Source organism: Aspergillus foveolatus (assembly GCF_047715535.1).
Source record: "Aspergillus foveolatus strain CBS 279.81 unplaced genomic scaffold BDW70scaffold_35, whole genome shotgun sequence".
NCBI lineage: Eukaryota > Fungi > Ascomycota > Eurotiomycetes > Eurotiales > Aspergillaceae > Aspergillus > Aspergillus foveolatus.
Genome location: NW_027396099.1, coordinates 270,225 through 291,102, shown reverse-complemented (window position 1 = coordinate 291,102; position 20,878 = coordinate 270,225). Strand labels below are relative to the sequence as shown.

The following is a 20,878-nucleotide window of genomic DNA, read 5'->3' as shown; positions in this document are numbered from 1 at the left end:
ATTCGCGATTGCCCTGAATGACTCTGCGTGGTCGCTCGCTGCGCTCAACTGCAGTAATCACTTTTGAAGTAGAGCAGAGTCCCATTGCAAAGCCAGTCTCGTCAAAATTCCAGATATCATCTTCGTGTATGCCGTGCTCTTGTATAGTTGCTTGAACAGTCTTAAACCACAGTTTTATAACCTTTGGGTCTTCCTGCTTTGCACGCTGATAGGTAATACGTCTTGTATATCGTGTATGTATCTCAGGATGTCGATTAACAAATTTATAAGGCCAGTTGATTCCGAGAGTTGCTGTTGGATCTTGTAATCAATTGTATAGCAATGTTTGGGCCATTCCACGTAGAAATTCAGGTCGAATTGGAAATCCTCGCATATCTGCATCCAATAATCGCTTTAAAAGCAGTTCCTCCTCAAATTCAGTCAATTTATGACCATTTGCGCGTATCTCTGCGCGCGGTTTCCTTCCCTTTAGACGCGCGTGTAGGGTCTTTTCAGGCACCGCGTAGACTTTAGCGGCCTTCAAAATTGATTTTATTTTTTGATCTTTATAGGCCTGCATGGCCATCTGAAGGCGAGACTCTTGAGAAAGAGGCATTTTATATAATCGGTGTGAAGAAATGACGGGTTGAATGATGCTTGAGGTGGTCGGGGTGAAAATCCGCCGCTCGATGGTATCCGCCGCTCGGTGGTTGATTACGTTAAGAACTTGCTTGTATATTTCGAGCTCCGCATACTGAGCAGCCGGCGGCCACAAGAATATCGCCTCAAGATTCATTTCTCACAGCTTGATAGGTTCTTTCAAAGTAAGGACTCTTCGACAGGTAACATTTCGCACTTCACCTTCCTTGGCTCTCCACCTGAATCACCGTCGAATTCAAAACACTGAGAACTCATTCGGTAACAAAGAGACTTCGTGGCGGGAATGGGATACTTGGTACAGGCAGGCTAATATCGTTCACAACCCGACTGAGCTGGCTCATCTTCCCGTGGGCCTACGAAGGCTGAATCCGATCATAGACATTGGTAAGTCATATTGGTGGTTCTGTATTATCTAGCTAAAATTGGGTTAGGTCGCTGGAATGCATTTCGGATAAATTACCCCAGAAACTGCAATGAAGGCGGTATATTTAATTTCTTCTGTAGCATCCTGAGCGAATATAACCTCATCGCCGAGGAGACTGACCGCTTCAAACTACGTGGCACTATCAAAGAACGGCCTACACCTGTTTGGAAGTGGATTGATCTCGACCCCAAGGCTTCAAATACATCATCTACTGCCGTTCAGGACCTTTTTGACACAAGCCACATCCATCTGCCGTTTGCAGTCCGCTACTTACTGGAGGTATGCATATCTCATGGGTTTCTCTCCGAATATAATATGACTCGGGAGTCCGCCTCGAAGCTGGCTGGAATAGAAGAGGTGCAGGCGAGGAAGCTTCTTGAACATGTCACTCTTCAAAAGAAAGCGTACTATAACCCAATGGAAATTTCCGACATAAAGTCTGTCAAGAGGGCAACAGTAGAAAGGATACTGTCTTACTGTTGCCTGGTACGTTCTGCGAGAATTACCCCCAGCACGGTTTACTACAACGTGCCTTCTGTAGACATCTCAAATCGTGTCATTCGCCGTTACATTAACCTTGCAGACAACTTCCTCAGAGTCAGATTCACAGACGAAAAAAAACATCGGTCGTGTCCATGCCACTGCTGATAATACCATGGATGAGATGTTGACCCGGATCAAAAGAGCATTGGCAAATGGTATCACCATTGGAAGCACACGTTATAGATTTCTTGCATTCGGGAACTCCCAGTTCCGTGAGCATGATCGTACTTCTTTTGGATGGGACAGTTCAGTCATATAAGAAGTATTGCTAAGCATACTGCCAGGTTGGGACAGTGTTTCTCTACCACCCGGGCCATCTTTGGCTGCACCGCGCACGTCAAGAAGATTGACGATATTGAAAGGAACGGATACATTTTCTCGGATGGTGTCGGTAGAATATCAAAGTTCCTTGCACAGATAGCGAAGTCGGAGCTTAAGATCAAGCCACCTACTAAAGAACCCCCTTCTGCGTATCAGTTCCGCCTTGGTGGCTGCAAAGGAATGCTCATCGTCTCCCCAAAAGCTCGACCGCAAGAAGTGCACATTCGGACGAGCCAGTTTAAGTTTGCGGCACTTTCTCAGGGTTTAGAAATCATCCGCTGGTCCCAGTTCACCGTTGCCAGCCTCAACAGACAGCTAATCCTAGTGCTTTCCACCGTTGGGATTGCTGACGAGGTGTTCCATCTAAAGCTCAAAACAATGCTGAGACCTGGATGAAGCAATGGAAAGTGATCCAAAGGCAGCCCACCTTCTCAGGAAATATGTGGATCTCAACCAGGTCACCCTTACCGTTAGTCAAATGGTCCTTGAGGGCTTCAGAAGGTCAAATGAGCCTTTGGTGAGTTCCCTTTTGACTCTATGGAGGGCGTGGCATTTGAAGTATTGAAGAAAAAGACAAAGATAGTCATCGATAAAGGCGCATGTGTTTCGGGCTGTATGGACGAGATTGCGACTCTGAAAGGGTACTTCTCCGATCGGATCCCAAGAAAAGATGCAGGCCGTGAAGAGAAAGTCGCAGCGCTGCCTGAGATCTTTCTCCAGGTATACCTCCCTGAAGATGGTGGAAAGTACGAAATCATTGAAGGTATCTGCATTTTGGCGCGTAACCCTTCTCTTCACCCTGGTGATATCGCGTGGTTAGGGCTGTCAACGCTCCAGGCTTTCATCATCTCAAGGACGTAGTTGTCCTACCGCAGACCAGAGACCGCGACGTTGCAAGCATGTGTTCTGGCGGTGACCTTGACGGAGACGATTTTCTGTGATCTGGGACCAAGATCTGCTGCCGGACGATTGGTTTCGCGAGCCTTTCAACTACGACAGCGAGAAAGAACATGAGCTCGACCACGACGTCACCGTCGACGAGATCACTTCGTTTTTTGTCACATACATTAAGAACGATTGCCTTCCTAAAATTGCCCACGCGCATCTCGCATGGGGTGATTACCTTGATGATGGTCTCAACGAAGCAAAATGCATACGGCTCGCCCAGCTACACTCAAATGCCGTCGACTACAACAAGACAGGCATTCCAGCAGTGATGACCCGGGAGCTGGAGCCTCATAAATGGCCGCATTTTATGGAGAAGAACAATAAACCTGAGTCCGCTCGATATCACTCAAAAAGAATCCTCGGCCAGCTTTACGACGCTGTCGAAAGGATCGATTTCGTCCCCAATCTCGAAATGGACTTTGACAAGCGGATCTTGAATTGTCACGTAGAAGTTCCCGATGCCATGTATGAATTTGCCAGGAGACTCAAAGACGAATATGATATTGCCATCCGTCGAATCATGGCACAGCACGAGATCAAGACGGAGTTTGTGTGGTCAACGTTTGTGCTTAGTCATGCTACAATAGATCAAGACTACAAGTTTTATGAGGATATTGGCGCAATGTCCTTTGCCCTGCGCGAAATCTTCAAGAAACGAGCCTTTGGGAAGGTTGGCGGTCGAACCTTTGATGCTCTTGCCCCCCTGGCTGTCGCTATGTATCGTGTTACCCACCAGGAAATGGCTACAGCACTAGCAAAGCACCGTGAGAGAAAGCCACCGGATGAAAGACTATCAAAGAGCAAGCCAGCTCTAAGAATTGAGCAGCTGCCTTTAATCATCTTCCCATGGATGTTCTCAAAGATTCTTGGTCAGATCGCTGTTGGAGACTATGAGCACCTCGACATAGCAGCTACCCTCTCGACGGACCTACACCTTAATCGCCCCGCACAGCATCAAATTGGCGAAGCAGAGCTTGGTACATGTCTCAAGGAGTGCGATACAACCAAGCAGAACCCTCAAGCACTCGGCCCTCCCGAAAATCAACCGGATGACGATCCGTTTGGTCTCGGTCTACGTGATGACGCTGACGCTGCAACAATCGCCAGCATGGTATATACCCTCCAGTGACTGTAACGTCGATTCGCTAGAAGAACTCCTTGGTTTTGGACCGCTCAATGTCCTGAGCGCACCTTCGAAATTGCTGGTACTTGCCTCGCCTTCAGTTGAAGAAGGGACCCTGTTGGATTTTGACCGTGATTCTGCCGAGGGCGGGTGGGAAGCTAACCCTAAGACGGCTGCGCCGGATTTGATGGAGAACCAGCCAATGCATGGTGCAAACAATAAGCAAAGTGTATACTCTCTGAGCCCATTGATAGTTCATGTTGCACCCTTCTCAAAGGAGAACAAGGCCATGGACGAACAGAGTGGCAGACACACGTGTGTGGTTGAGCTGGTTGAGGAGTTGTCCGATGGAGACGACGATCCTCTTTGTCTCGATAAACTGAACGAGCTAGCTAGTCTTTAGATTAAGTCATTTCCCAAGCAAATAACCTTTCGCATTCAATGTATCCATGCTATTTCTTTTCTAGATACTCCTGTATGCTACTCAATTTTAGTAGGAATATGGGTTTTCGCATGGAACCCGTGAGCTTCATTCATTCGTTCATCAAAATGCAGGTATCCAAAAGATTCACCAACCTAGTAAAATCAAAACTCCAGCCCAATAGTTTTGGGGGAGGGAGAATAGCCAGAATAGAAACCATTGTCATCCAAGAGAACAACTTGAGCTTTCAAAAAAAGGGGCCATATCCAGATTCTTGCCCTCTCAGTTAGCCGACTACCATTCCAAGCTATCGCCGCAATTGTCCTGTAAAAATTTTATAACAGGGCCGAGTACAGAATTTGTATGTCTCCAATGAGCAAGACCTCTCGTTCTTGCATAGAAAACTGGGCAGTCAAGGCTGTCGCATTTCACTTCATCACCAAACGGTACATCCATGCAAGACCGGCAGATACGCTCGAGATTAGCAACTCTCTGCTCGGCTTGACGCTGGCGGGAGACAAGCTCAAGCAAGGAGACGTGGGGTTGCCGTACGCAATCCGAGCAGACAGGGATTTCGGCATCATAGAGCTTTGCCTTACATACGACGCAGGATGACGCTTTCATGTATGATTCGAGGGTCCGGATGCTGCTTTTTCCACCGGCGAGAGAAGATGTCCCTTCTACACGGCGGATGCGATGGACTTTCGGCATCTCGTCATACCACTGACGCACATTAGCACCGACTAGGTTGAAGATACGTTCTAGAGGAGGAATGATGTTTTTAGTGATGTAGTACTCGGCGTCAAGGTCGAGCTGCGCATCCTGGAGAAGGGTCTCGGGGGGTACACAGCGGTCGATCAATCTTGAGCCTGGCGCACCTGTGACGACGACATAAGGGACGCGTTCGCCATACTGGGGTTCTGCGCGAGGGTCCTCAAGCATCTTCTTTGTGCTAATGAGGGCTCCGGCGGGGAGCGTTCCGTTCTCGCTATATGTTCCGAGTTTTACTGCTCGAGCAAAGCAGAAGTCTTGAACGGACACCCGTCCTTGCATGATTTTTGTGCATTGGCTCTGAAAATAGCTCTTCACTTGGCTCAGATCTGCTGTTCTGAAAAGCAGCTTGAGGGCTTTCTCTTCAATCTTCTGCTCAGCAGGGGTACCATCGCGACGGACTGTTTCAATGCCCTTCGCGTCGAATTCGGGTTCCTTCTGGTTTCTATGTTCGTACTTAAAACCGACGTATCGTTTCTTTGCGAGCAGCACACATGGGTGATATACTTTTTCAAATTTGAGCTTTACCGGGTGGGGGTTCATGTTGGTAACAGCTTGAGCGATTTCCTCGCCAATGGCAAAGGCCTGGTCCCGAGTCCGTCCTTTGAGATAGACGAACAAACTGTCCGTGTCTCCGTAAACCACTTCAGCACCCCATCGCTCAACGGAATGAATGAAGGCGATCGCTTTTTCGAGGGTTTCCCGGCCCGATTGAACGATGCTGTCGGCGATTTCAGAGCAAGGCATTCTCCCAGAAAAAGAGGCTGAGGTATATCCGTAAGTCACATTCGCGATTAGTTTCAGTGCAAGCTGTCGGTTGTTGAGAAGGCGCTGCAATGCTCGGTCATCTTTGTCGATTTTCATTCCAGTCTTAACCATTACGCGGGTCTCCAATATCTCCGTAAGCATTTTCGCAAGGAGCGACTTTCGCACTTCGGATCGTGCATAGATCATGCCGTTAGGCGCAATGTTGATATGATCTTTGAGTAGCTCAAGCAGCCTAGGCGGCCGGTTATAGTCCAAGAAACCCATTTTATTGCGTCCCCTCCATGACTGGACTCTCCCAAGAAAGGTAGAGTAACAATAGTTGTAGGCGATCATGATGCTAGGGTATAAAGACTGGAAATCCAGCACAATAAGAGGACTGGTATAGAAATCACTCTGGGGTTCCATAACCAAGGGAAGGCACTCCAGGGCATTCTGTTGACCAACCTGCTTTCTGCTTGGCGAAACGAGTATAAAGTTCTCCGGCTTTGCAATTCGAAACATCAGAGACTCAACCTTAAACTGAGAGCCTCGAGAGAACACAGAGTAAAAATCAATGCCAAGCAGCCTTGCCTGTTCACTGGTCCTTGGTATTAATTCGTTCGCATTTAGAATTTCGATGTTCATTTGGACGCGTGACGTATAGTAGTTGATGACTTTCATGAAGTCTCGCGGCTTATCACTCTGATACCATGCTGTGAGGTCGCGGAACGAATAATGTGGTATTCGCCGGTGCAGTAGATGGAAGACAACGTTTTCCATGGTATACTGGAGCAGATTCATCTCACTTCTCATGGCGCGCCATATGTTGATTATGTGCCGCCCAGTAACCCGAATGGATGATGTGTGGTCGAAGCCCCATTTATCAGCTTCCTTGCCAAATCGTCCATGAGCGTGCGACTTCACTCGCGACAATTCGTCACAGATATCGAATTCGTACTTCTTCCTGGCTCTCTCGATGATGAAGCCCCAAGAACTATTATGCACTTCGTATCCGGTTATAATATCAGGATCGTGGAGTCGAACGATATCGACCAGACGGTTGATCAGGTCTAATTCTGTCGGTTCATGCTCGCACTCGAACCTCAGCGCCTTTGAAATTTTCGACTCCGGATGCTCTTCTTCCCCTTGGAATACGACCCCCATATTGACTACTGATAGAGAATCATCTTCCTCCTGAGGTTCATCTTCGGAGTTAATACACCAAAAGAACGCGGCTATTTCATCCTCCTCTGGATTTGGTAACAGCACGCCGCGGGTATTCACATGGACCTCCAAGCTCATAGTGCTCATATACTGAGTCTGATGCTCGACACTTGTGGACTTTTTATGTTGTGAGTATTTGAATCCATGTTCATTCTTTTGTGTAGGACCCTCAATCTGAGAAAGTGCCTTTCCTCGATACTCTTTCTCCTCATATTGCTCTTCTGTTCTCGTTGTTGCTGCCAAAGATTTCTGCTGTTCGCCGTCAAACCATGTGATAACCTCTGAGCGGCTCGGAGGGACAGGAGCAAACTCCCAGAATCTGGCCATGGACGCAACCCGCAATTGATGGTCCAGTTCTTGCCAGTCACGTTTCTCTTTTTGCCCTATATTCTCCTCCGCTAGCATTGCAGGTAAACGACCAGAAGGATCAAAATCGGGGAGGTAGCGTATGCTGATACCGCCAAGCTGAAACTCCCTTCCTGCGTAGTCACGGGGGCGATCCGGAACGTCAGCATCTATACTGTAGTGTGCATTTTGATAGATGATATCTGAAAGGCCGTAGGCGTTCAATGTAGAAGAAACCTCCTTGGGGCTTGGACAGGCCCGCCGAAAGCAGCACAAGCGGGTGCTTGGTGGTATGTTAAACGCATCAGATATAAGTCCTGCAAAGTCAGTTGCGACGATATCTGACGAACTACTAAGCTCCCTCTCGTCAGACGAACGCGGCTGAAGAGTGCTAGAACTTTTCCCAGAACTGCTGGCCTCCTTTGCTACCACGTCCAGTAAGTCTTTTGAACTCGACGCTTCCTGGCTAAACCGCAGAATTGTCATGGGGTCATTAGGATCCTTCACAACTGGGAAGTTTAGTGTGCCATATTGGCTAAGGGCTCTGGGGCGGATCGTTTTCTGGGAAGAGATGCTCTGTCCGTTCGAGGAGGATGATTCCGCGGCACGACTCGGCGTGCTGATCTTCTTGTTACTGCTGTCCGTATTTGCCGTCCACAACTGAACAAGGACAGAACTCTCCCGGCTCTGAGAAGATTTATCCAATTTCTCCCCGTACTTTGATCTAGTGACTGACGATTGACCAGTTTGCACATTCTGTTGAGTGGGAACTTTATAACTCATTGCATTCCTGGCCTCGAGAGCACCACTTCGCGGTCCTTCTAGTTCGGAACTGTTCCCAGCAAGACCATCAATTGGCGGGGCGGAAACCCGAGGCCCATGGGTCTCGGAGATAGCATTGAATCTTTCATCCTGCTGTAAATCATTCTCCAGGTCAACTTGCTCCATCTCATTCTCACTATTGTCATAATCGTCATCAGAAAATATGTCAATCATGCCATCCTCATCAGAGGAGTAAAGGCCCGAATTCGATTCGGTGGCTCGAACAGCATCTTCGTCGACATAATCAACGGCTTGCTCTTCTGGATAATCAATTCCGGAATTATAAGGAGGTTGTAAGTTAGTCAAACCATCAGCGTCAGTAAAGAAATCCTCAATGCTTTCTAAAGCAGTCTTGACATCCTTCGCATAGGGACTCTCTTGTAAAAGTGCATCCAGCGTCGTATCCCGATCGTTATCTCGTTCCCTCTCCTCTGCAGCGATCTGACGCACCAATAGCTGGAGTTCATCTTTATGAATCCAATCACCCTGCGAAGCCTTCCGTGGATCAGATGAGAATGAAACGAGATCTTCTGTGCTGAAAGGGCTGCTATCCGGATCATCAAGCCCAAGTTTTTTCTTTCGCCGGCGCTTTTCATCCTCCCATAATCCCGCCATACTTGGAACAAGCTTTTCATTCGATGTCAGGGGATTTAAGAACTCGCTAAAGTCATGGTGAATAGAACGCTCGCTAATTTCTAGCCTGTTTAGAATATCTTGAACGCAAACGTCGGCTTCCAAGGGACAATGGCTCTGTTTGTGTAGGACACTCTCATCTGAGATCCAGCCAGGTGGAATTGATCGGTCATGCCAGCGATGGGACAGATCAGGGAGATCCAAATATTCCGGTATAGGAGAGCGGAATTTGGCCTTGCCACACTTCATGAACGCGCAGCCAAACAAATTGTAGTCGCACATCCATTGCGGGACATACTGTAGGTGGCTCTCGTATGGTTGAATAGGGCGTTTCATAACAGCCCCTTGAAGCAGCAGATCCGCTAACCTTGTAGTATATATGGGATTCAATAAGTATATCTTGAAAAAGAATCGGTATCCGACATGATAGCCGTAGAACGGGACGCCCTTTACTAAGGTGATATGCGCAACAAAAACTGTCTTCTTGTCGTGTGCATTGCGGCGATAGCTGACTGCAAGCGCATGGTCTATGGACAGGTGTAGACTCCTTGCTGCAGAGCGCACTGGCCAAGACATCAGTTAAGAAAGAGAATAAAGGGAACAAGCTATGACGAACCTGAATCGGGGCTCAGATCCCCGTCATACTGAACGTAGAGATAAGGAAAGGCGCCATGGACATGGACACATATTTTTTGGCCAGTTTCTGTAGTACCGAATATCCTAATGACGGGAACCTTAGGCATATAGCCTTTCTCATTTTTACCGTCACGGTAAGGTAGAGGAGGATCGAATTCTGATGGATTTGCCTGATAATGATCCACGCAGTTCAGGCGTACTTGGAAGGGCTCCATGGGCTATTCTGATTTGTGACAGCGAGAGCTGTCACCACAGAGGGAATAAAGCCATATGCCATGCGTATACCAATACCATCCTCCCAAGCTGATCAAACACGGAAGCGACGACTAAAGCACGGATTCCTAGGTAGATGGCAACTACATGGTCAAAAGACGCGTCGGATGGCGCGGGAAGAACGCCTAGGCACGTGACTGAAAGTCTGGGCCTTCAACGCAGAGACCGCAGCCGGAAATCAGCTTTACAATCATTAACACAACAGTGCTGGGCATTGTTGGTGATCTGAATTTTTCGGCCTATTTTATACCTATTTCACTTTGTACTCGGTCAAGTGCTGCCTATTCCCTCTGGATTTACGGCCATCATGTCGCGAAAACCTGCGGACGTCGCCTCAAAAGAGCGCAACGAGTATATTCCAGCTTTCATTTCGAAGAAGCCATTCTATATTGACGACGATGATACTGCGAACGATTACCTAGAACACCAGCGTCTGCATAAACAGACGACCGATCAATCGAAATGGTATGAACGAGGAAAGCGTGCTGGTCCGGCGGCCACCAGGTATCGCAAAGGCGCTTGTGAGAATTGCGGTGCGATGACTCACAAGGCAAAAGAGTGCCTAAGTCGTCCCAGAAAACATGGCGCGAAGTGGACTGGCAAAGATATTCAAGCAGATGAAGTTATACAGAATGTCGATCTAGGATGGGATGCTAAAAGAGACCGATGGAACGGCTACGACGCCGCAGAGTATCGACAGGTGGTCGAGGAATATGAGGAACTAGAAAAGCTGAAACGACAGGCGAAACTCACAAAGGGGGAGACGCAGACTGCAAATGATGGTTTAGACGACGAGGCACCTGAACAGGAGGCTCGGTACGCGGAGGAGTCCGACATGGGACGACAACAGAGTACAGCCACGCGCAACTTACGAATTCGAGAAGACACCGCGAAGTATCTATTAAACCTTGATCTGGACTCAGCCAAGTACGATCCGAAAACGCGACGCATGGTGGACATGGGCGCTGCAGAGGATCAGGCTGCCGCACTTGTGGCTGAAGAGAATTTTGTTCGCTCGTCCGGAGATGCAGCAGAGTTTGAGAGGGCACAACGGTATGCTTGGGAGGCGCAAGAACGTGGGACACAAAAAATACATCTGCAGGCAAATCCGACTTCGGGTGAGATCACGCGAAAAAAGGAGTTGGCCGAAAGTGAGGCCAAACGCGATGCGCATCGGAAGGCACTTCTCGAGAAATATGGCGGCGAACAGCATTTGAAACACACGCCACTTCTTGAGACTATGGTGGTTGAGAACGAACGGTTCGTCGAGTATGACGAGACTGGAGCGATCAAAGGCGCTCCCAAGAAAGCAACCAAGTCCAAGTACCCTGAAGATATTCTCACGAACAATCACAAATCAGTCTGGGGTAGCTGGTGGCACAATTTCCAATGGGGATACGCTTGCTGCTTCTCAACGGTCAAAAACAGTTATTGTACTGGCGAGGAAGGAAAGCGAGCATTCGAGGAAGCGCGAAACATGTTGCTACTGCCAGAGGATGAGACCGAGCAGCCGTCGCTGGCAGTCGAGGCTGCTAGTCGCCAGGAAGAGCCGAGCGCAGAAATTCACAACCAGCAGCGAGATTCTAAGAAGCGGACCCTAATGGAGGTCCAGTCAGGGATTACTGAGGAGGAATTAGAGTCATATAAACGCAGCCGACTTGCAGCTGATGACCCTATGGCCGCATTTATTGGAAAGGACGATTCCTGATAGATGAATCATTCGCATTCAGCTTCACTTCATTGTACATACTAGCTTATGACCTAAAAATGAAAGCCACAGCGTTATAACGCAGACTGGGGTAAATATCCAGACATAGAAAAGCCTCGTAAAGTTGTAGTCCTACGTCTGAAAAAGCAGAGACACTCGCACGTGACTAAGCAGGGTATGTCATGTGACTATTGCCAATCTAGGCTGACCAGGGCTTGTGCCCTGTCATGGCACACTCGCTTAGCAAGACACCCGGACCCAGCGCAACTTTCGATCCGCCTAGTGTAGCGACGACGACAACGACAACCAGCCCTTCAACGGAATCGCCAGGTGAGTTGCGTCTGTTAAGTTTCCAGGTTGTTTTGCTGGGAGCTTCTGTTACTGACGATTTTCCGTTCGTTCACAGCTCCTAATTCAAGATGAGTACGTCCAAATTCGATACCCCGTCGATTTCTCGAATGTCTCGGCGGAACTTTACAGACTGACGGTCATTATAGCGAAGGGTACCTCCAGCTTCGGAAAGCGCCACAACAAAACTCACACTCTGTGCCGGCGTTGTGGTCAGTAATTCATCTCCTCGAAGTTTTTTCCGACGGTATACGGGCATGGTTTTCTACACGGGAATAGCCAGGAACGGTCGGAATAGTCAACAGTATGGAAGGGCTAACGCTTAATGGTTGCATCATCACAGGCCGCCGGTCCTACCACATCCAGAAGTCGACCTGCGCGAACTGCGGTTACCCCGCTGCTAAGACTCGCAAGTGTACGAATATCCCTATTTTCTCCTGTTGAATGGCTATGGAATCAGCGAAAGGTGGTATATGATTACGGGAACTCTGGCTTACGATAATGCGTGGACAACAGACAACTGGAGCGAGAAGGCCAAGCGACGCAAGACCACTGGTTCTGGCCGTACCGCTCACCTGCGGGACGTCCACCGCCGCTTTAAGAACGGCTTCCAGGTTGGCACTCCCAAGGGCGCCCGTGGTCCTGAGAACCACTAAATCAATTCCGATGTTGCGTTTCGTTCGCCGGGGCTGAAGAGGGCTGGTATGGCAAAGGAGCCTCGCATCTGAAGTACGGTTTCTCATATGCAGGGGCGCTCCCGCGGAGTTGGAGTTGGGACAGGTCTTCACTTATGCCGTCAGAGCACTTTTTATTTTAGAGAGAAAGGGCAAATAATTGACGGTATTCGGAAGACAGAAAATCTACAATCGCATGGGCCTTTGAAATGGATAAAGTTCAAAAAAGGGACAAACATGAATGAATTTCCTTTCTATGTTTATGGCTGGCGAATATTCCACTTTGTGGCAGGATCGACCTTGAGATTACCTTTCCAACGTGATCTGCCTCTGAATCCATCCTTTGCCTTAATACGCTGATCAATCAGTCTCGAGGGCCTGATCAGCCTGTGTCTTTTTGCAACCTTCCGGACATCAACGACCAGCATTGATCATCTATTCCCCGCGTCCAAAAACACTAACCCCTCCATCCCTTTGTACAAAGTACAGAACCTCTTTTTCCTCCCAACTCTCCTCGCCGGCGTTCTCTCTCTGTCCCCACGCGCCTCCCTTGCTCACCCTGAGAACGCCACTGACATCTCTGGCAGCGCCTGTCTCCAAATTCCTAAGCTGCATGACCATCTCCGATCGGTGGGCTAATCCGACAGCAAACGCGGCATGTTCCGTCTCTAGCGGAGTCGCGGCCTGGTGAGCGAAAGCAGAGGCATTGTGAATCAACGGTGAATCCACGGATATCGTCACGATCGTTGCAGTCGCAACCTGGAGTTTCGATAGAAGCCATGGTTAGATTTACTTCATATGCCGGATCGTGACGCAACGCTCAATGGTTTGGTAACCATACCTGCTGTAGTCCCATTATCCACTCCGCCATCTCCGTAGCACCAATGCCCTTATTAGGTCCTGTAGCTGCGAGTAATAGGTCCGGTTGATCGACAACCAAAAGGACCTCAGATTCTTCTCCATCTTCCCCCGGACGTGGCGCCTTGAGGTGGTCGATCACCGTCGTGACATCCTTTTCCAGCGCATCGAGCGCTGCGATTCCATTGCCTGAGAAATGTAGTCGCTTCACCGGGCCAGTTTCCTTTGCGATTTGTGGCAAGCCATTGAAGCCGACAGTCTGAGGAGGCGGTTGACGCAGTGATGCTTGGCCTGGGTGTGGTCGAACAGGAAGCGTTGTTCGTGGTGTCGCGCCGGCTCCGAAGGGTTGAGATTGTGCAGACGACGGCGCCGAAGCGGTTGGGGCGGAGAAGAGCTCAGAGAGTCCGTCGACAAACGCAAATTGTCGCTTCTCTGTAAGGCGCGCTAGATCCACACCCTAATGGTTGTATTAGTAGACGAACTCAGAACACTTTCGAGAGCACCTGTACATACCAATCTTTTTGCTTCCGACCTCCAAAACTCCCAGCCCCGCAGAAAACTCACCAGCACCACTTTTCGCTTCCTTTGTTCCTCAAGTCCTCGAAACCCAGAGCCAGCATCGGTCAGGGCCGCACCCAGGAATCGCAATACAAGCCAGTTTCCCGTGGCGCCTAGCACAGAGCTCACGGTTGTGAGGGAGGATCGTGGAGGGGACGAGACATAGGGTGTGAGAAGGTGGGGGAGGGGCGGTTGGCTAGGCATGGCTGACTAGGGACACAGCTAGGGTAAGGCTCAATTCTCCCATAGGAGTATAGATAAGACCACACTGTACTACGTCCAGACAGCCCCAACGTGATCGGATTCCGAGGGCTGCCAATGCGATATTGCGATCACATAAATTTCAGCAATAGCCTGAATAATTCTAGTGTAGAGCGAGCAAGTTCCCTGTTAGGGTAAGTTTCCCCGCTTCCCGGGATTCAAGCCAGTCGCCAAACACCATATTAATATCACCGCCCGCCCAGTTTTATCTTTAGCTATATAGAGCCGTCTCCACTATTCTCATATCTTTGCTTTGTTCCTAAATATATTCCCTATACCCTATGCTTTAATGACATTAGTTCCGTGCAATGTGTGTAAAGACATGAAGTGGCCTACTTAGCGACTGGTAGAGAAAGGATAGGAGTATCTTGGGACACCCTGATTGTTGGAAACACATCCAACACAACCAAACGAGTCGAGGAGGTCCAGAGGTCTTTAGTTTAGCTCGAGAGCCTTCGCCATGCTACTCGCTACCTCGCTCTGGATGCTCTAGATTTCTCAGATCTTGACGACCCCCCACTTCCGCTGGAAAAGCTGTTATTGTTGACGCAAGTAGATGACTATAGACGCGCCCCAGCTTCACTCACTCCTATTTAGTAAATAGCGCTGCTTACCTCTGTAATATGATTATGAGATCAATATTGGTCTATGCAATCAGCACCCTCGCCTAGCGCCATAGAGAAGGCTAGAGAAAGCAACCCCATAAATTCACTCAAGCCAGTCGATTTGGCAACCGGCTGGGATGCTCAAATGGATACGAGACAGCCCTTACACCAGACTCAAGAGTTCTTCGAGACATGGCGTGTCTCATGAACCTGGCTCGCTCACAGTGATGACTGTCGTTTCAATCTGGATAGAAACTGGACCCAAGCTCCCTAGACGACGCAATATAATATATCACATGGACTACAAGTGAACTCCCTCACTGAAGTCTTCGGCCAGTGGACACGGCGAAGACTTTCCCACCAAGTCTAAACATAACGTGGATCTATACCTAGATCGTCCCTCGCTGATTTCCTCCTGGCCAATTGAGCTTAGGTGGTGTCTGGGAAGAATTGACCGCAAGAGGAAAAATAACAAAAGCAAGTGTAGCATATAAACATCGTGGTATTTCAGTTTCAGACCGTCCATTGACAAGGACGAATCCATTAGTCGCAAACTAAGTGCACCACTCACTGACGAGAACCTGAAGCCCTCCTGAATGAACTATTCGCTGCTTCTATTATACATGCGAAAGCCATCCATTGGAATACCTACAGACCCTCCGCATTTAATCCTACCTCCTGCCTTACTGGATGCGCAGGCCACTCCTTTGTAAAGCAGGACCAAAAAGTCGACTCGTGGATTTATTCAGCGTTAAATAGACCCAATACACTGAATACGACATGAAATTTACAGATATGATTGTGGCTGCTAGTGTGCTTACCACATCGTGTCCCGCCCTGCAAAGATTAGGATTTGTCTACGCCTACTGTTACGGTCAATCATTCTTGGTAAGGGGTGCCAATTTTGGCACTTCCTTTTTTGCGGTAGCTAACAAGTCGCTATAGATCGAGAACGGACACGGACCAGCTCTAGCTGGAGCTCTCCAAGCATTTCCTGCAAGCCCTGAACTAGGTCTTCGGCATGGTGAGAAGGGCTGTCTTCGTCATGCCGGTAGGCTTGCCGCCAGTATTGTCGCTACTGCGAGCATTGGAACGGATGCTTGGTTGCCCAGCTTGGTTGATTAGCTCATATGGGAAAGGAAAAAAGTAAGCTAAAGGATAAACATTCGGACTTGACAAACCCGCTGCTCACCAAGAAAAAATACCGTGGAAAAGGTTGCTGAGAAATGGATTGCCTAGGCAAGGCTGAGGGCTTTGAAAGATAACAGTTGACTCGATAGGGAGAACCCCCAATACGTTGACATAGAGCGCCTCAACTCGAAAGGCCTCAAGTTCAAAAGGTCAAGACGACTTTTTGGACTCTATCGTGACCCTTACACCCACCATCCCTGTCCGAGTTGCAATGATCCTCTAGCCTACGGCGAACACAGAGATGGTCACTTGGGTGAGTCGGCTGTTGGCCCTCAAGAAGTTGGCTCTCCAGTACGGTGTTGATCTGCGCCCTCTAAACGGCATCAAGGCGATGACTGCCTCGCGCCCCATACCGCCGGAGCCTGGGAGGATGAGGATGACGGCGTCCAGTATGTGTACGACCCTATTAACATTGCCATGCATTGCCATGTTCATGCGTTCCGAGCGGAAACGGCTAAAGGAAATTTCCAAGGACTTTGACTGTTTGACTGTCAAGCTAGGTTATTCGAAGTATCGCACTCACGTCAGTGTTATGGACGAGGTTGCGTCTCATAAAAACTTCAATAATGGTACAACTGCCAGACTGTGTCTGTCTTCGAGGATCTCTGGATCCAGATAGTGGTATCCCAGAAAATCAGACTTCTGGAACTCAAGCAGAATGATGAAGCTGTGATTGTATTCTACAGTGTATCCGTTGGCCATTTCGGATATGAAGTACTTAACTCACAAATATTTTTGGTGTGCCTAAACTCGATGTTTTACAGCAGTTGGTCCTTCTTCCCAACAGAAGTAAGCCAGAGCCAATGAATTTCCGTCCCTTAACGTACATTTCGGCTCAACTGGCCATAGTGCCACCCGTGAAATGCAGGGGTACTCCGCTGTGATGCGTGGGATACCTCCATCGATTCATAGGCTCAATTGAAGAGATATACTCGAGTCACAGCTGGTATTCAACAGTATTGAGTGAATGTGAGGCCAGGCTCGACGCCAGCATCACTTCTCTTACTGAAAAGTGGATTGGCAGGGGAGATGCGCAATTCGTGCAAAATTTCAAATCACATGATCTGTTCCTTAGAGATCCCCACACTTGACAAAAGTGCCATCTTCTTTCCCTCGACCCTGACCCCTCGAGCAGTGCAATCCTCTGAAACGCCTCTCATGGGACTAATGATAAGCATCTGTGCTTGATGCATCTTTAATGAGTTATCCCTGGAGCGTGCATAAAGACCTGTTTCTTTGCGCCGATCGTGAGTCCGCCCCATAGTTGTCACCTCAACTGCTCTGCTTTTCGCGATACCCCACTACTCCCCTCGAGGTCAAGTTTAGTATGTCCGCGCCACTGTCTACCTATAGACAGGCCCATCTCTTCCCTTAACCTCAAGCCTCAAGGACGTGCAACTCGCAAGACATATGTTCACTTGGGGGGTTCAGTAATTCTTCCTGTAACATGCAACGCCCCACCTGTGACCCCTCTGCTGACACCCAACCCACAGATGACTGCACTTTTCTATGATGATTGTCAACGAGCGCCAGATACATGATGTCCAAGAACAAGATCACCATGGGTAGCACTCGCGATTCCCACTCTTATGCGGTCAGTCTTCTCCAAGGACTTTACCACAGCTAGTTCTAACACGAGTTGCAGTGTGATGAATGTCGTTTACGCAAGTCCAGGGTATTTTATTCCTTTAGGGTCATTTTACCTTGGCATGAACCTAACCCAGCAGTAGTGCTCTAAAGAGAAACCCACTTGCGCGCAGTGTAAGCAGCTGGACAAAGAATGCAAATATAGCCCAAAGATAACCAGAAGCCCTCTAACACGGCAGTACGTCTCTGCATTTGAACTGTCACCCCTCGACTATCATCTTCTCTTATGCCGGTATTAACTCTTGCTTCAGGCACTTGACGTATGTCGAAGACCGCTTGCAGGCATTTGAGTCCGCCTTAGGACGGCTATTTCCCGGTGGCGATCTGGACGCCACAGTGCGTTCTTTATTGCAGGATCAAGATCCCCTCTCGAAGGAGCGCTCTTCATCCAAGTCTTCCTCTAGACATTCCACCCCGGCAAAGACCGAAGCAGATCGGCATGAGTCAGCACCAGAAGCCTTGCCCCAGCAAGCCGATGGGTTTGACTGGGCTGAGAACCGGATTACCCTCGGAGACCTGACAGACGGAATGGCAGCTCTGTCAATCAAACCGGAAGGCGCAGGCTATTTTGGTATTCACTCTATCCCCGACTCACTTCTGCTTAATGCTGATCCTCCACTCTAGGAGCATCTTCAAGCGTGGTACCGCTTCGGGCTTTGCTTAAACATGGTTTCGACCTCAATATACCGTCCGGATCGTCGAAACGCGTGGATAATTCGGACAGAGTTCCACTGAAATCGCAGCTTCTGAACATCGCGCCTTCTGGTGTTATTGAACAAGCATTCATGGATGCATTCTTTAACAACTATCATATGAGCTATCCATTTGTGCATGAGGCCACTTTCAGGGCGCAGTTCCACGAACAGCTTCCCCGACCTCATGGACCAGCATGGCAAATTCTACTCAACACTATTCTCGCGCTGGGGGCTTGGTGCATCGGCGACGACAATTCTGACCTCGATATCACGTTCTACCAAGAGGCCAGAAGCAGGTTACAACAAATGTCTGTGTTTGAGGCCGGCAATCTCACTCTTGTCCAGGCTTTGCTATTCTTGAGTAATTACGCGCAGAAACGAAATAAGCCAAACACAGGCTGGAATTTCTTGGGTCTGGCTGTCAGGATGTCGATGAGTCTGGGACTACATAAAGAGTTTCACGGATGGAAAATTAGTCTTTTGCAACGAGAGGTCCGCAGAAGACTATGGTGGGGCGTCTACATCTTCGATAGTGGCGCTGCGAAGACATTTGGCCGTCCTATCCTTCTACCGGAAGACAGCGTTATGGATGTGAAACATGTTCTCAACATTCATGATGAAGCGCTCACATCGACGACCACGGTTGTGCCTCCCGAGGTTAATGAGCCAACCTTGTACACGGGAATGCTTGCGCAGGCTAAATTTCACATACTGACAAATAGTGTCTACCAACGTCTTATATCCGGGCCGAACCCTACACCAGAGGAAACCCTCAGCCTTCAGAAACCGATGGAGGAATGGTATAATAGTCTACCCGATTATATTAAAAATCCGGCTCCCGGTTCAATGTCAGACAATTTCGCTCTAGTCCGCAGTCGGTTATTGTGGCGGGATTGGAACTTGAGAATCCTCATTTACCGCCCGATCCTTCTAAGATGGGCTTCGAAACGATGGACGCCAAATACGCCCACTGAGCCAGAAGACCCTTACGAGGCTGAGTGCAGGATGCTCTGCTTCCGCAATGCCAAGCTGACCATATCCTCCATCACCGATTTCGTGAACAATTATCCCTGCACCAGGGTTGGTGCATGGTATATGCTGTGCGTTCCCCAATCTTACCACTTAATAATTCTCTAGATGTGACTGCAACTAACACTCGCTCCCTCGCGACAGTTACTTCCTCTTCCAAGCAGGTTTAATTCCAATCATCCTCCTGATGACAGATCCAACTAGCGCAGAAGCCCCAAGCTGGATTCAGGAGATCGAAGCAACTAAAGCCCTTCTTATGTACCCTTCATTGAGCAACAACAACCTTGCCGGTCGTTGTCTCGACGTAATATATCGACTTTGCGCCCCTGTATATCCGTCAAACGCCACCAACTCTGCGAGTGCACCATCCCAGCAGCCACAGCCGATCTACATGCCCTTTGCCGACCAACTTTACAACGACCCCACCTTCGGCAGCCTCTTCCCTGACGTTAACCAAGACCTGAATGTCAGTGCAGGGATGGACTTTTCTGAATGGGTGAATTTTGCGCCGACGCCACATAACGACTTCACCTGATATAACACAGCTCGGCGATGATCTCGACTAGCTATTCTCAATCAGAGAGAATCTTTGAAGATGTCGCATGACAGTAGCCGTATAATTGGCTACCATCCACTAGTGATCGAGCAGCAACACCATCATACCCCTAGCTGGGCAGGCCCCTGGTATGAGTCTAAGGCTGTTTCCTCTGTGGTGCATTCCTGGGAAGATACCCTTGTCCTGCTAAACATCATATATTATAGCGCCCGGATTATCAGGAGTGGGGCATTACTTCCAGACTATCAACTCCAGTACAGGGCCGGTTTATACCGTTAGAGCCCTATAAACATTATCCTACGCTGGCTTCCTCAAGTCCCAGTTACCCTAACCTTCATCCACCTACTCTTCTTCGCTTTGACAACTGCACCGGTGGATTCCTTTCTCTTATATGGAATTTGATATATTATGTACAACAATTCAGCAATTCAGATGGTTGATGGTCAAAGTCTATCAAGAATGGACCTTCATAGGACATGAAATTGTACGCGAATCTATGTGAAGTGTCAGGAAAGACTTCGACCAGAGATGATTCAATAAATCTACTAGAGACAAGCACCTCGAGACATGAATCACACGTGAGGCTGCCATTCTACAAAAATCACGTAGCCTCGCACTCTTATTAATGAAACCTTTCGGGGCTTAAGCAAGGTTTGAACCGCGCTCACACCAATGCAACATGGCACTCGCTAATAGATGGAGTGAATCGGAAAAGGCAGACGATGAGGCGAGAGAAATATGAAAGGCCCCGCAAATCAACGCATAAAATTCCAGTAATGCCAGCAGCGCAAGACGTTTCCACAACAATAATCGTTTCATTATAGCAGGACTACTCATATACCTGGACTTGGACTCGTGCAATTCGTATCATGTGGTCA

At 48.7% G+C, this 20,878-nt stretch overlaps 7 protein-coding genes across 7 annotated transcripts; 5 read left to right on the top strand and 2 right to left on the bottom strand.

Moving 5' to 3' along the window:
* Window positions 1-1,986: 1,986 nt before the first annotated feature.
* BDW70DRAFT_139280 (uncharacterized protein) lies at window positions 1,987-2,955 on the top strand. The gene has a single exon (XM_073737364.1). The coding sequence runs from the start codon at window positions 2,108-2,110 to the stop codon at window positions 2,321-2,323; it is 216 nt and encodes a 71-aa protein (XP_073594663.1). The 5' UTR covers window positions 1,987-2,107; the 3' UTR covers window positions 2,324-2,955.
* On the top strand, window positions 2,328-4,004 carry BDW70DRAFT_161361 (RNA dependent RNA polymerase-domain-containing protein; the record flags this gene model as incomplete). Its single annotated transcript, XM_073740965.1, has 3 exons — window positions 2,328-2,444; window positions 2,501-2,690; window positions 2,881-4,004. 3 exons carry the CDS (start codon window positions 2,328-2,330, stop codon window positions 4,002-4,004), a joined length of 1,431 nt encoding a protein of 476 aa, XP_073594662.1.
* A 709-nt stretch (window positions 4,005-4,713) lies between these two features.
* BDW70DRAFT_161360 (DNA-directed DNA polymerase zeta catalytic subunit REV3) lies at window positions 4,714-9,812 on the bottom strand (the record flags this gene model as incomplete). The annotated part of the gene is made up of 2 exons (XM_073740964.1): window positions 4,714-9,524; window positions 9,578-9,812. 2 exons carry the CDS (start codon window positions 9,810-9,812, stop codon window positions 4,714-4,716), a joined length of 5,046 nt encoding a protein of 1,681 aa, XP_073594661.1.
* A 241-nt stretch (window positions 9,813-10,053) lies between these two features.
* Window positions 10,054-11,578, top strand: slu7 (mRNA splicing protein SLU7; the record flags this gene model as incomplete). The annotated part of the gene is made up of 1 exon (XM_073742621.1): window positions 10,054-11,578. The coding sequence occupies exon 1, from the start codon at window positions 10,178-10,180 to the stop codon at window positions 11,576-11,578; it is 1,401 nt and encodes a 466-aa protein (XP_073594660.1). The 5' UTR covers window positions 10,054-10,177.
* Window positions 11,579-11,878: 300 nt separating this feature from the next.
* BDW70DRAFT_76943 (60S ribosomal eL37 domain-containing protein) lies at window positions 11,879-12,898 on the top strand. Its single transcript, XM_073744811.1, has 5 exons — window positions 11,879-12,001; window positions 12,076-12,138; window positions 12,270-12,341; window positions 12,443-12,540; window positions 12,692-12,898. Exons 1-5 carry the CDS (start codon window positions 11,998-12,000, stop codon window positions 12,758-12,760), a joined length of 306 nt encoding a protein of 101 aa, XP_073594659.1. The 5' UTR covers window positions 11,879-11,997; the 3' UTR covers window positions 12,761-12,898.
* On the bottom strand, window positions 12,853-14,334 carry BDW70DRAFT_76965 (uncharacterized protein). The gene is made up of 3 exons (XM_073744812.1): window positions 13,972-14,334; window positions 13,442-13,915; window positions 12,853-13,359 (listed from the first exon to the last, which is right to left on the bottom strand). The coding sequence occupies exons 1-3, from the start codon at window positions 14,218-14,220 to the stop codon at window positions 13,036-13,038; spliced, it is 1,047 nt and encodes a 348-aa protein (XP_073594658.1). The 5' UTR covers window positions 14,221-14,334; the 3' UTR covers window positions 12,853-13,035.
* A 3,113-nt stretch (window positions 14,335-17,447) lies between these two features.
* On the top strand, window positions 17,448-20,439 carry BDW70DRAFT_76869 (putative C6 transcription factor (Gal4)). Its single transcript, XM_073744810.1, has 7 exons — window positions 17,448-17,515; window positions 17,567-17,667; window positions 17,719-17,748; window positions 17,804-17,898; window positions 17,972-18,291; window positions 18,345-19,515; window positions 19,589-20,439. Exons 2-7 carry the CDS (start codon window positions 17,611-17,613, stop codon window positions 19,977-19,979), a joined length of 2,064 nt encoding a protein of 687 aa, XP_073594657.1. The 5' UTR covers window positions 17,448-17,515; window positions 17,567-17,610; the 3' UTR covers window positions 19,980-20,439.
* The last annotated feature ends 439 nt before the right edge of the window (window positions 20,440-20,878 follow it).

Coding starts and splice junctions, on each gene's coding strand:
- BDW70DRAFT_139280 (XM_073737364.1), top strand. CDS start 2,108: ATGCTCATCGTCTCCCCAAAAGCTCGACCGCAAGAAGTGCACATTCGG.
- BDW70DRAFT_76943 (XM_073744811.1), top strand. Junction 12,139..12,269: donor CACTCTGTGCCGGCGTTGTG/GTCAGTAATTCA, acceptor GCATCATCACAG/GCCGCCGGTCCTACCACATC. Junction 12,342..12,442: donor CGCTGCTAAGACTCGCAAGT/GTACGAATATCC, acceptor CGTGGACAACAG/ACAACTGGAGCGAGAAGGCC.
- BDW70DRAFT_76965 (XM_073744812.1), bottom strand. CDS start 14,220: ATGCCTAGCCAACCGCCCCTCCCCCACCTTCTCACACCCTATGTCTCG. Junction 13,916..13,971: donor GGTCGGAAGCAAAAAGATTG/GTATGTACAGGT, acceptor TACAACCATTAG/GGTGTGGATCTAGCGCGCCT. Junction 13,360..13,441: donor GGATAATGGGACTACAGCAG/GTATGGTTACCA, acceptor TCGAAACTCCAG/GTTGCGACTGCAACGATCGT.
- BDW70DRAFT_76869 (XM_073744810.1), top strand. CDS start 17,611: ATGATGTCCAAGAACAAGATCACCATGGGTAGCACTCGCGATTCCCAC. Junction 17,899..17,971: donor AGAAGCCCTCTAACACGGCA/GTACGTCTCTGC, acceptor CTCTTGCTTCAG/GCACTTGACGTATGTCGAAG. Junction 19,516..19,588: donor GTTGGTGCATGGTATATGCT/GTGCGTTCCCCA, acceptor CCCTCGCGACAG/TTACTTCCTCTTCCAAGCAG.